This window comes from Lycorma delicatula, chromosome 10 (genome assembly GCF_047948215.1).
Source record: "Lycorma delicatula isolate Av1 chromosome 10, ASM4794821v1, whole genome shotgun sequence".
In the NCBI taxonomy this organism is placed as follows: domain Eukaryota; kingdom Metazoa; phylum Arthropoda; class Insecta; order Hemiptera; family Fulgoridae; genus Lycorma; species Lycorma delicatula.
The window spans coordinates 34,815,602-34,829,676 of NC_134464.1; the positions used below are offsets into that span (position 1 = coordinate 34,815,602).

The 14,075-nt window shown below is 29.0% G+C and overlaps 1 protein-coding gene across 1 annotated transcript in view; it reads right to left on the reverse strand.

Annotated features, from left to right (window-relative positions):
• Window positions 1–14,075, reverse strand: part of LOC142331685 (LHFPL tetraspan subfamily member 2 protein) — a 71,926-nt gene that overhangs the window by 1,697 nt on the left and 56,154 nt on the right. Inside the window, exons 2-4 of the mRNA XM_075377716.1 lie at window positions 10,154–10,280; window positions 3,475–3,747; window positions 1,480–1,593 (exon numbers count right to left, since the gene is read on the reverse strand). Of these exons, the coding sequence (XP_075233831.1) occupies window positions 1,480–1,593; window positions 3,475–3,747; window positions 10,154–10,280 (514 nt within the window). The remainder of the gene's footprint in view (window positions 1–1,479; window positions 1,594–3,474; window positions 3,748–10,153; window positions 10,281–14,075) is intronic.

A 14,075-nucleotide genomic window follows, 5' to 3' on the forward strand; every position in this document is an offset into this window, starting at 1 on the left:
GACTTGAATAGCTCAAATATCATCGATTTTTAAGAATGTAACAAATCTGATTGTAATAAAATTCCTTCTTAGAGAAACAAAGCAGTGAGGAATCAGATCTTAACTAAATGATAGATTTAATCGTAAAGAAAGATCAAATTTTTGCCAAGTTTTTTTTTTTAATTCCTTTTAGACAAAATTTTGTGATTAAAGAGGGGTTTAGAAGCCTGATTGTAAGAAATTCAGTCATTAAGTTTATTGTGTTACCATTAAACTGGAAACTGAGTTTTCAAATTATATGAAGAATGTACTACTGGTTCTAAAAATTCTGCCATTTTCAGTTTGGACTTTGTAAGCTCTTAGAAGGAGCTTAATCATTTTCTGTAGTTGAATTCACATGCAGCACTCACATTCAGCATGAGAACATTTTTATGTTGACCTGCTTAAGTATACTGTGTTTGGCAACAAAAACTGCTTTTCCTCCAAAAAATAAAGAGCCTTCCAAGCAGTGGCGGCTCTTAACTAAACTTAGTGAGGGTGCTGCTCCAGAAAATTTTTTTTCTGGGCCTTTTTTGTAAAATAAAACCAAAAAAAAATAATAAATCAAATAGCTGGAAGCATGATAATAATCTAATGCTACACTTTATCAGATTCAAGAATATGCTACACTGTTTTTAAACACATAGTTCTTCAAACTACTGATGAAACAACTAAACCACTTTCATATTCCTTCCACCGACTAAACTAGAAAAGGGAACGAACAAGCAACATTCCATACACACGCGGAGTAAAACATATCTTTCATCAGCACACCAAGGTCAGCACTATGGGAGCGACAGTGCTCTCTCTCCCTCACAGCCTCACATGCAGCTTCCTATGTGCACATGCGCATAACAGCCAAACACCACATCGTTAGAACTATGAAGCGCACAGTTCTAAAGATTTTTGTATCTTTTTCATAAACTGGAGGATGGCTACTGACATTAAGCTTAAGGACTATACATTGTACAAGTATAAAAAAGACTCATTATATTAAATGTTATCAATAATATCAAGTGGAAATAGGGGGTGCTGCAGTTCCACAGGGCCTATACATGAGCCACCACTGAACCCAAGAATAAGTAAAAGGTTGCTGAAGAAATGTAACCTGTTGTTAAAGGAACTTTTCAATGTTGGGATTTTATGACATTCAGAAGTATCTATTAAAATTTAGACCATTTCACCTGAAAGATTTTGTATACATTAATGACAGGGCTAATTGTTAAAAAGGATGTATCAAGCTGTAATTATTGAAAGTGTAATTTATGTTCTTATTAATTAATGAATAAGTTTTCAGTTTACTTATGTTATAAATTGGTATATTAAAATTGTTCACGCATTTTTCCATTGAAAAATGTAAATCGAGTTTCAAAGAGTTGATGATAATTCTAATAACTTGTATCCCCAATAAGTTATGTATATTAGTCTATTGTAATTTAGTTTTGATAATGTTTTAATTACCTATTGAACAGTCTCCAATACTAAAAGGTGCTGCTTCTTTACCACAAAGCCTTTGTACTCTTCCACTCCCCCAACCTGCTGCATAGCATATCAGTCCTAGCAGATAAAGTAGACCTGAAATTTAAAGATATAATTATTAATCCATATTTTCAAATTATTATTTTTATAATCAATATTTTTATTATTATTCTTTGCAATATTAGTGTTAGAATTGATATGCTTGCTGCCACATTGGCATCTATATAAGTTATTTTATATACATTTCATTATTATGTTGACCAGCCAATCTGTAACTGTTAGAAATTTTCAAGATTGAAATTTTACTTGAAAAATAGCAAGTTCTGAATGGATTCAGTTATGAGTCCATTCTGGAAAAAAACAGTACAATACCTCATATTAGAAATAAACTGGAAAATAAAATTATATTCAAAAACTGTTTTCAAAAATTTTATTTAAAATCTAAATCTCTATGGCTCAATCATTAAACAATCATCACCAGCAGAGACTAGAGAAAATTAAAATTTGAGGTCTGTTCAAAAATTGCCTGATCATAGGCCATGAAAAAAGTAGCTTTCCAAGCTTAGTCTACTTCAAAGTAGTCCCTAGAGATTTCACATATTAACTAGTGACCCTTCCATTGTTGAAAACATTTTTTGAAGCCCTGTTAGAATTTTTTTTCATAGCATAAGTCTATTTACATTATTACAAAAAAAAAAATGGCTGTCATCAGAACCCTTTCAGAGACATCTTCAGCTTGGGAAGAACAACAAGAAATCGCAAGGAGTTATATCTGGTGAATTAGGAGCCAGTGAATCTGAGGAATTCTGTGTTTGACCAAGAAATCCTGAATTAGATGTTACAAATTGATGGCTGTATTATTATGGTACATCTCCAGATGCATAATTTTTGCTGTTCTGATCTCTTGGTTGTTAGCTGCATGATGGAGACAATGCACCCCATCAGGTAGAATTGTTTGTTGACAGTTTGGCCTTCTGGTGCATATTTACAAAGCACAGCTCTGCAGTAGTTGAAAAAAAAAACAGTCAGCATCATTATCACTTCATTTCTTACTTATCTTGTATTTTGGGGAAATCTACTGTGACAACTGAGTTCTAGTTTCTGGGTCGTACCTGTTCACCCAAGATTCATCACCAGTTTTTCGCAGTCTTAAGAAAGTTAGAATTACAACTGACATCCTCCAGCCTCACCTGAGTAACATTGATATAAATCTCTTTAAGCAAAAGCAGCTTTGAGACAGATTTTTCATGGAACTCTGTGCATACCCAAATCATTTGTACAGAAACATCATAATTTTTCAAATGGGCTACCAACAATCTCCATTATGTCAAATTTCACACATTGTTTGACATTTTGATATTGTTGGCCTACTGAGGTCATTCTTTAATTTGTTAAAACCCTTCATAGCTTCATTACTGAAATCCTGCTTAATCTTCCTTATTGTTTTGTTTTGGGTATCATCAGACTTAAAGCAGAACTTGTTGCAGTAATTTTACTCACTCTGTTCCTTATGAATATGAGACAAACATCTGTTACTAACACATACCATGGCTGTTTAACAACAACTGACAAATCTGCAGCTTACAAAATACACAAGTTCAAAATACTAATGCTGCCTCTACAAAGATTTACTACTTAGTTTTCAAATACAGCAACTTCAAAATAATACCTTTCCTCTACTGAAGTTCAGAAATTCTTGGAAAAACTGGTATTAAAAGTTAAAAAAAAAAATTAATAGAAAATATTTTGTCTCATTTATAGAGAAACATGTTTAAATGTGAAAATTTAGAGGACTATAGTAGAGAGTCATGATTAGTAGAAAAATCCATATATTAAATTTATTATAGTGTTTTCTGTATTTGAGAAAATATATTTAAACATTTTCTTTTGTAAATGGATTTCAAAATTCAATATATAATATAAATAATTATAATAATAAATGAATTTCAACAATATATGAATCATGCAATTACTCACCAGCAATTGCTTGAACTGATCCGGTAACAGTAAATATACTTTTCTTGTAAACGCTTTGTACACAACAACTAAGTACAGCAGCCATTACTGTAAATACCATAACGGCTAAGCCAAGAGAAATTAATAAAAGTGCCGCTTTCCAAAATGTGGGAAATATTGTATTAGCAGTTGCTAAGCCATCTGTAGCAAATATTGCACAATGTTTCTGATCATGTAACTTTGTACATCGACTAAATATTCCGACTGATGGAAGCATGTACATAGTACCATTTGCTGAAAAGATTTATATAAATTTATTATTATTGACATAAATCAGTTTATTCTAATCATTAAAAAGAATCAAAAGATCATTTAAAAATTGAGTTTTGTTTTGATAGGCATATTGGTTACCACGACGGTATAACACATCATTCCCTGCAGCCACCTTTTTTTTTAGACTCTAGAACCATCGTAAGGCATTCAGAGAACAGATGACTATGATATGTATGAATGTGTAAATGTAGTCTTGTACAGGCTCAAGTCGACCATTGCTGAGATATGTGGTTAATTGAAGCCCAACCACCAAAGAACGCCTGTATCCACAATCTAGAATTCAAATCTGTATAAAAGATTTGAACTTTTGAAATCAGCTAATTTGCAATAACACATTCATTGTTAAACCAACCTAGTGTGTTAGCCACCATCAACCTATACTCTCATTAAGATACCATACAATATCTGTTCATTACTGGTAAAGCAGCTATTAATAAAACATGAAACCCATCATTGATGTTCTGAACAACATTTAGGTGCATGATATTGTTAATTATTCGCAAATGAAGACAGTGCTACTCAATCCACTTAACAATTATGCTGTTTTATGATAAAAATTTCAACTGATAATAATGAAATTTTATATTAGAAATTATTGAAGGCAGGCATCATTAAATTGATGACTGCAGTGTCTGAAAAATTTTATAAAAAAAAAATTATGAGGCTCAGGACAAAATAAAATTATTTTTGTACAACATGATCAACAATAATTAAAGTATCACTGAAAAATACCATTAAAAAAGTCTGATGTGGACGTCACATGAATTCCTTGTACTCCTACTAAATTAAATATACAATTTTTTTTTTTAAAATGAAAAGTACATAAAATTTTATTTCATTAATAACTTTTAATATTTTTTTTTTATTGTTATGAATTATTTATCGTAAATATTTTTTACAATCCGAGGTTAATAATTCAATATATTTAAATTAAAAAAAAGGTGATGAAGTCCAATTTAAACTGATGTGCCTTCCCCTTGTAAGATCCAAATATTTGATTAATTAAAATTTTATTTGGTTACAACTCTGGAACCAATGAAAATAAAACACTTATGACATATCGTTGAACATTTCTCTATGAGGGCTTATTACTGCAGCTAAGAAAGAGTCCAAAATCCAATTTTTTTTTGGATTTTGGGCTTTTTTGGACACTTGGTTCAGTTGATTGCAATCAAAATCTGAGGTGCATAACTAGATGTTACAACAGTCCTAAATCTGAAATTTCAACGTCCTACAGCCAATCATTTTTTTAGTTATGTGAGATACATATGTACGTATGTACATACAGACATCACATTGAAACCAGTCAAAATGGATATTTCCCTTGAAATCTGAAAACCAAATTTTTTTGCTATCACAATACTTCACACAAGAAAGTAAAAAGAGATCATGGGATTCTAATAATGTGTGTTGCTCTTCTATCCTAACAATAGTCCAACTTTTACAGTTTGGACAAAAATTTTACTTGAGTGTAAGTTCAAGAGGGAGCTTTTCAGCTATTTCCCAACAGCATGGACTTCATGCCAGTTGGCTATAATCTCATCAGGAATATGACTGGTGTTTCAGAATTTTAAAAACTATAAGAATTTCATGAATGAACAGGTTGCATGCTGTGGCTGTGGAAATCATCTAAAACTGGTGTGGAAGTATAAGTAACTGAATGTAATTAATTATCTGGGAGAAGTGAAGTACATTTTTATTATTATTATCTTTTATGACCACATAGGATCACTTTTGTCAGTCCATTATCTGGGTCTCTTCGATGGGACTGTTTGGGCCTTGCAGTCCTCCCAGTACTTTTTCATACGTTGCGATCTTTGTGCCCTTTCTTATGTTGAAAATGTTTGTGTTGTGAGTTTTTTCTTGTTTAATTTTATTTTATCTGTGGTGTCTTATAGTTTAAGGCCAATTTCTTTCTGATCCATCTGCATCCTGTCTTGGTGATTTTTGAGTCTTAGATTGTATTGTAATAGCTGTTTCAGAAGTCAGTAGAAGAAGTAATATTGTTTCAGAAATGAATCTTGCATCCTCATGATACGTCAAAAGAATCCTAGTCTCCTCTTACGCATGGTGTTTGTGACAGATTCTAACTATTTGTACACAACTTTGTTGGGCACAATCCACCACTAGCCATCTTTCTGGTACTTTTAATTGATGTAGGTTCTTCCAATTCTGATTGCCTGGGGTCTGTCCGTCTTTGTTTGCTCAGGTAGAAGAGTGTTTCTGCTACATAAATAATTCCTGATTTTATAACTGTATGTAGTGTCTTATTTTTGTATTTTTTGTAAGTGTACTTAGTTAATTTTTGAACTTTAGCTAGTTTGCTTCTTCTTATTTGGATTGAGATTTTTTTGCTTAGGTTGTTATTTCTCCAAGGTATTTAAATTGGGTTACTATTTTGATTTTATTACCATTTATGTTTACTTCTTTTAATTGTGTTGGTTTTGGGGTATAATTTCTGTCTTTTGGAAGATATTTTGAGGTCAGTCTTATTTGAAATTCTAGTAACTGTGATTTAGCTTTGATGATGTTTGCTAGAAGTGCCAAGTCGTCAGCGAAACCAAAACAGTTTATTTTGATTTTTTCAACTTTTGGGGGCATTTTTGAGTCATTCCCTAATTACCACTTCTAGAGCACAGTTTAATAATAGTGTCGAGAGCCCATTGGCTTGACGAAGTCCTGTTTTGATCTCAAGGTACTGATAGCTTGCCTCTGAATTTTACCTTCAACTTGAATTTTACTTGTATAAAATAAAATCTTTTTCTCTAATTCTTTTTTAACCAGCAGCCAATTGGAAATTAATTTTATTATAGACTTTGTATAAAAATAATGTTAACATAAAACAATTTCTGAGATGTTTCCCATTTTACTTATATTTTTTTAATGATTTATTTGTCACACTTGTCAACTATAAAATTTTATTTAAATCCTAATTATACTTTGACAATTTATGAAAATTACCTCGCAAATAAAGATTTTGTAACTTGTTTCTTTCTAGTAAATTTTTGATGATATTTCTGTTATTGTGTAAGGTTTAATATTGTTAGATGTAATTTATCATTATTTAAATTACCAGTGCACAAATTAATGTAAAAATATTAAGTGACTTGCTTTCAATATGATAAAACTTGTCCTTACAAAAATCTTTTGTAGTTAATTAACAGCTTCTTCTTCAGTGGAGTTTGCAGTAATATTGTTGTTAATGGCGCCCATCTTAAAAAAATTAAAAAAACTCTTAAGTATTTTATTGAATAACATTTAATTTTTGTTCAAATTAAAGTGTAATGATTTTACCAAATTATATTAGATATGCTAGACACTTATTTTATCACTGGTACTATATACAGCAACAGAATCTACTTTTGTAAATCATCTCATAGAAACAAGATATAATTAAAAAAGTTGTATTTGCAGAATTTTAATATAGCTGATAAAATCAAGCACAGTGTTATATCAGAAATTTGATTAATACAACATATTAAACAATCAAAGATATACTTAACTGCACACATAAGCAGTTTCTCAAGACACACCATTAACCACCACATCATTGGAAACTTCACTGAAGAAGGTGCTGAAAATTAGTTCTAAACAGTGTTTGAAAGACCAAGTTTCAGTAATATGAAAGAGTGTTTTTCAAATTTTAATAATTTTTTGGTAAAAACAAATAATGCATCAAACATGCACTAAAAGTACTACCAATATTAAATGCAAACAGTATCTGTGCATTTATTAGTAAAAATTAAATAGCATATTTAAGTGTGGGAATGTGGAAAACAGAAATTTATTATTAGTGAATTTAATATTTATCATTACTTTTGTTATCAAAAACCAAGATAACAATTACAGAAATTCCTAACTGAATCAGTCATTGAACATAATATTATAAGGAGATCAAGGTGACTGACCATCTTATCTAAGATTCAAAAACTAGTTTCAAAGGATCAGAGCATTCCTGAAAAGGATTGTTTTCTGGTAATAGAATACAAAATTAAAGATTTTAACTGTGCAAAATGATTAATAATTAATCATTGTAAAGTGTCCAACATTAATTGTGTATTTAGTAATTCTATTTAATTTAAAGATACTGCTTCTAATTTAAAGAAATTAATTAAGGTACTCCTATAATTTTACACATTGTTAAGTATGCAAAAGGAAAATTATAAAATTTATTAGTTCTAATAATCTGGCTGTCGTGAACTTGATTCTAAGCATACCACTTTTTTTCTGCATCTGAATTTTACTGTACTTAAAACTCAAGCTTAAATAAATGGAAAGTAAAATTCTTTTACATTTTATGAACAGTAACTTCACTAGCTTTATGCACTTAATTTTCCTTTTGTTTCCTGCTATTCTTTTAATCACAGCATCTTTGTTACATTCTACATACTTGATCACTTTCTTTACGTACATTAATCTTTGTCTTCCCTACAATTTCTTGTTCCTTCCGTTAGTAACTTTAATTCTGTCCCAGGTGCCTTAATAAATTGCCAACCAATCTAGTTTTTCTTTGTCACACAAATTCTTATTAAAGTTTTTTTTCAAATTCTTAATTCTTTACTTTCAGAATTTTCTGTTTTTTTTTCAAATTTATCAAAATCTTTTCAGTTCAAACTTGAACTCGATTCAGTTTGCCTGAATTATTAGGCAACTTAATCTTTCAACATTCATCAACACCACCAATTGGCGGATATGACTATTAGCCTCTAATAAATTCCAACAGTATGCAGTGAAACTGCACCCAAAATCTTTTAATTTTGATGATCAAGGAAAATGGTTTATTAAAAGTGGTTTTTCTGCTGGCAATTTTACCTTATTTCATACTCTTTAATTTTCAGTGTGCTACTTCCTGAAATATTCCTAGTATTACAGAATTATCAAGTTGGGCGAGATTAAATTTACCAACTTGCATATAACAGCTTTCTAATTGATGTTTTGCTATCATTCAGCCCTATAAGATATAAAAATATATATACATTTTCTAAATTTCTTATTATTCTTTGACTATGTTTATTATAAACAAATTTTTTTTTAAATCTCTTCCATGCATACTTATCCCTTGTTACTTCATTGTCTAAATAACAAAATTCTGTGACTTTTAATATATATCAACATTTAACTTGTCTTAATATTTGTGTACTTAATCGTTTCAAAAAAGAAATTACACTAAAAACAAAAATATGTGTATTTTTTGAAGCTGGTGCCAAATTAAGAATTAGAAAATTGTTATAGTTAATTTTACATACCTCTGAAAATTTAAATTTAAAGAATTAAAAAAAAGTATAGCTTAAAATTGTAAGAATCATGTTAAAATTTTTAACATCTTATTTGTCCTACATTTTCAAATACATTATTAAAATCAACAAATTCTGTATAAGAAACTTGCTTTTCTTCAGCAAAATAATCTTCATATAAAAGAGCTATGAAAAATTGAATCATAATAAATTTATCCATTGTTGTATGTGTATTAATAAACATACTTGCAAATTTGTAGTATATATTATTTTTATAATAATGTTGGATAGTTTTACAGTAAAATTATATTTATATTACAATATAAAATGTTTATAAGGGATTATTTTTATTGTACTGAACATTTTCCTTCTATTTTAATATATAATTTTACTGTTTTGAATATAAAATTTATTCCGTCAAAGATGATGTGAATATTACAGACACAGTTATTCTGATTATGCTATAACATTATAGAACATTCTAAGAAAGAATGTAATAAAATTTTTTATGTTCTTATATATTAAAGTAAAGGATACATGAATAATAAAACAAAAAAAAACAAAAAACTATAAATTTTTTTTAATTATCAATGTTTTTTATTTATTTTGATTCAGTTTTATTTGTTTCAGATGCCAAATCTAAATCAAGGGAAATATGAAATAATATTTATAAATAATTTTTGTATAATAATACCACTAATAAAAGAGTAATGGATAAATTATTGCTTTGAATGACTCACTTATTTATAGTAAATGTTTGCTGAATTTTTATCAGTTTAACTTTGAATCAGACGTTCCTTACCATTTCCTTTTTTTTATTACATGACCGTTAGTCATTATTAAACTTAAATTTGCAAGTCAAGCAGTAGAATTTGTAAACAATAAGACAAATGTACCTGGAAATGCTTTATTGTATACTCCTTTTATACATAGAAAAAGAAAGACATTATTTAGTAAAGCAATAAAACATTACAATTTTAAAATCAAGTTATTAACATCCATATTAGGCAAATTAATTTTGTATTGTTTTCATTAATTATAATTTAATTAAATGATTAATTATGTAAACTACATGTATGTGATATTTAATATTTTGCAAATTATTGGTATGAATAAAATTGTAGTAAACTTACCATATGCTATTAGTTTTGGTCCTAATAACCATTGTGGTGTTACTAGACCAGAAAATATAGCGAGCGTAACTGTTATAGTTAATAACACCCAGCTTAAGCTATGTGGAGTAATAATCACATGAGCCATCTGTTCAAATCAATAAATTAACAAATTAGTTAGTTACATATAAAAAACTATATTAAAAATTAATCTGTATAAAAATAACATTTTTCTTTTGTTTCATTGAAAGCTATCACTATATGTATGTTTTTGGCATTAAATCTAAATGGTTATTGCATAACAGTTCATATACCGTTAAAAGTGTTTTGTTTTTTTTTTCAGTTTATTGAGATCATAGATATTTGATGCATAGCCGTTATTCTCTTTGTTATCAATGCACATATTCATCAAACATATTCTTATAATTTGTTAATTTCTGAATGCTGCAATCATTTCCGTCCTTGTATCTTAAGGAAGTATATTCTTATTATCCTGTAATAACAAAATATTTCCCTATTTTATTTTTTCCCTTATCTTGCATCATAATGTTTATAATTTTTTTTTAAATTTATTATTAACTTGATAGAATAGTTTAATGCTTTTTGGGTTGTCACTAAAATGATTTGTGTTCTCTTCTTTGCTAGAATATTTGCCATCTCATCTCCATGTATTTCTGATGGTATCTAATCGGTAACCATCAATTCAATCTGTAGAAATCGGGAAGATTCTATTGTTAGACTATTTAACATACTTTATATATATATATATATATATATCTTTTCCTTTTTTACTATACCAGATTAGAATTTTATATTCATATATTTCCATAATGGGTTGGTACAGAATTTATGTATAATTCATTGTTTCTTGTAAAAAAGGGTACATTAATTTTTGCCTTTACACTAACCGTCTTACTCTTTTTATCTTGTAATGAATGTAAAGTACCTAAGATGCAACTCTAAAGTGTTTCCTTGTCTAAGAAAAATGATGTTGAGTATAATGCAACTCCTATGTGGAACAGAATGAAGGTATTATTTTTAGGGCTGATGACAACGATGCAGTCGTTTCATTGAAAAAGATAATGCAAATCATTCCTTTCTGCTTTTCGTAGTAAGTGTAGCATAATTTCTTGTTATTTTTTTTGAGTGATTATACTGTTTTTTGGGTCTCATGCTAGTTTATCTATACTCTTATAGTTAGATACATACAGACGAATGCTATCTTATGATTATAGAAAATAATTATTTATTAGCCTTTTATAATTTTAAATTATGTTAAAACTTTTAAGAAAAGTGATATTTTTAAAACATTTTAAGTTTCTTACTCTTAGTCTTTTTTGAGATAAATTTTATTGTTTCCTACTTTATGTTAGGAGTATGGAATAGGGTGTAGTGAGCAGTGCAATTGAGAGTTTAAATGGTGTGGGCTACATCATAAGATTATTTTTTTCTTTCATTTCCGACTGTCTACAACTAAATTATATCATTAGATTTTAGTTTTCAGTTTTTGTTATTTTATAAATTCAGGTAGAAGAGGTTTTTGGATTGTTTCTTAAGTGTTTTTAGTATATAATTATATATATATTTTTTAATCATTTTTAATTTATTAATTAATCTCTTTAAAATATATTTTTCTTGTGTATTTGCGTTTACCTTTTGTGTATTGATGATAGTCGTTCAATGATCTAAACATAGTCTACTAGTAGATTTTAATTTTTTGTAATTTTTTTTTAAATTCTTTTTTCTATTAATTATGTTCTCATTTTATTAATTTTTCACTTTAAGCAACTCTGTAATATATAATAAGTTTAAAATACAGAATTGGTGCAACAGATGGCAAACGGAATTTATAACGCACTATCAAGTGTGAAATCTCCATCTTCATATAATGAATTTCATCTTATATAGTTTTTTGATAATACTAAATACTTGAGTTAATAATCATGTCAAAAAAAAAATTGCATTAAAAACAAAAATATATGTATTTTTTGAAGCTGGTGCCCAAATTAAGAATTAGAAAATTGTTATATTTATTTTTATCAACCTCTGAAAAATGAAATTTAAAGAATTTAAAAAAATATTTTAAGTAGTATAATTCTCATCTCCCTACTTTATTATATACTTTCCTGGCTAATACAGCTCGAGTACCTATATTACAGGGAAAATTATGGTGAGGATATAAAAAATGGGGTATCAGGTTTTTTTGCAAATCTTTCTGTTTTAGGGTCCAACGAGTTCATCTAGACAAGAAAAACATATTTACACAGGATTGACCAAAGTGATTTTTTTCAGTTTTGTCCTAAATATTTCTTCTATATATGGGCCATTGATCATAGTAATGATTTTTCTAAATTCATTGAGTGGATAGGGGGATATGTGAAAAAACCAATTTTGATTTCTTCAGACATTTTATAAAAAAACTTTATTAAAGCAAATTTGCTACCTACATATACGAGGGTAAGTCAATTATTATCTGCAATTTTTTTTATGTTGGTAGTACTGTCATGTTGCATAGATGACGCATGCGTGGTTTAGTTGTTATATCTGTGCAGGTTTGATGCTGCTAGGTTAGTTCCATTATTGCTAACCTGCTGTTAACCATGGCTGCTCTGCTTTCTGTTTGCACCAAAGAAGAGCAAAGTTCAGTGATCCGTTTTTTGTGGTCAGAAAGTGTATCAGGGGCCGAAATTCATCGAAGACTTTTGGTACAGTACGGGAACAGTGTGTTGCTGCAACGTAGTGTCTATGAATTGATTGAAAAATTCAAAAATGGTTGCACAAGTGTTACGCATGACGAAGGAGCTGGACGAATGTTTACCACCACAAATGAAGAAAACATTAAGCGCGCATGTGACATAGTTTTCTTAGAAAGATGAGTAACTTTGATGAAGTGGCACTTCGTCTGCAAATTAATCATGGTTCTGCCTACGAAATCATCCACAACAGACTTGGGTTTCATAAAGTCTGTACAAGATGGGTCCCAAAACAACTCACACAGTTGCATAAACAAACACACTTGGACATCTCCCAAAAACATTTAGATCGCTATGGTAACGAACGATCTTCTTAGACAGAAACATCACTGGTGACCACTTATGATATATCATTTAAAATTTCTCAATGAGGACTTATTACTGCAGTTAAGAAAAAGTCCAAAATCCAAATTTTTGGGGGGATTTTTTGGACACTTTTGGTTCAGTCAATTGCAATCAAAAGGGGAGATGCACAACTAGGTGTACAGCAGCCCTAAATCCAAAATTTCAACATCCTATGACTAATTGATTTTGAGTTATGCAAGATACATATGCACATACAGATGTCACACCAAAACTAGTCAAAGTGGATTCAGGGATGGTCAAAATGGATATTTCCATTGAAATCTGAAAACCGAAAAATTTCACGATTTACAATACTTCCAGTATTACAACACTACATTACAATTTCAATACTTTCTTGTACTTCATATAAGAAATTTCTTTAAAAAGAAAAGCAACTCGGAAATCATTTTAAAAACAATATATATAAAAAAATAAATAAATAATCTCATTGTTTTTTATGTTTTCTATTTTCAATTATTTAACATAGATCTTTCTTTACATGAGTTGATTGGTTAACAATCAAAATTTTGGTTCCCATTAGCATTAATATATTAAATTTCAAGTACTTTAAAAAAAATTGCATAAAAGAAGTTAGAATCTTCACCTATCTTTTATTTTCTAGAATTTTTAGTGCTATGTAATATATTAACTAAAAAGAGTGCTGCAGTAATTTTAGGAGCTTATTTTGTGCTCAATGTTTATTTACTATATATGCAACTTGAAGAAAATCTAATTTTGTATTTTAGGAAGGATTAAAAGCCTAATCTTTATGCAAAAAGCATTTCAGATGTATTTAACAGAGGTCAACCTACTCCAAACTAGGAAAGAAGGAATCAAGCAGAAAG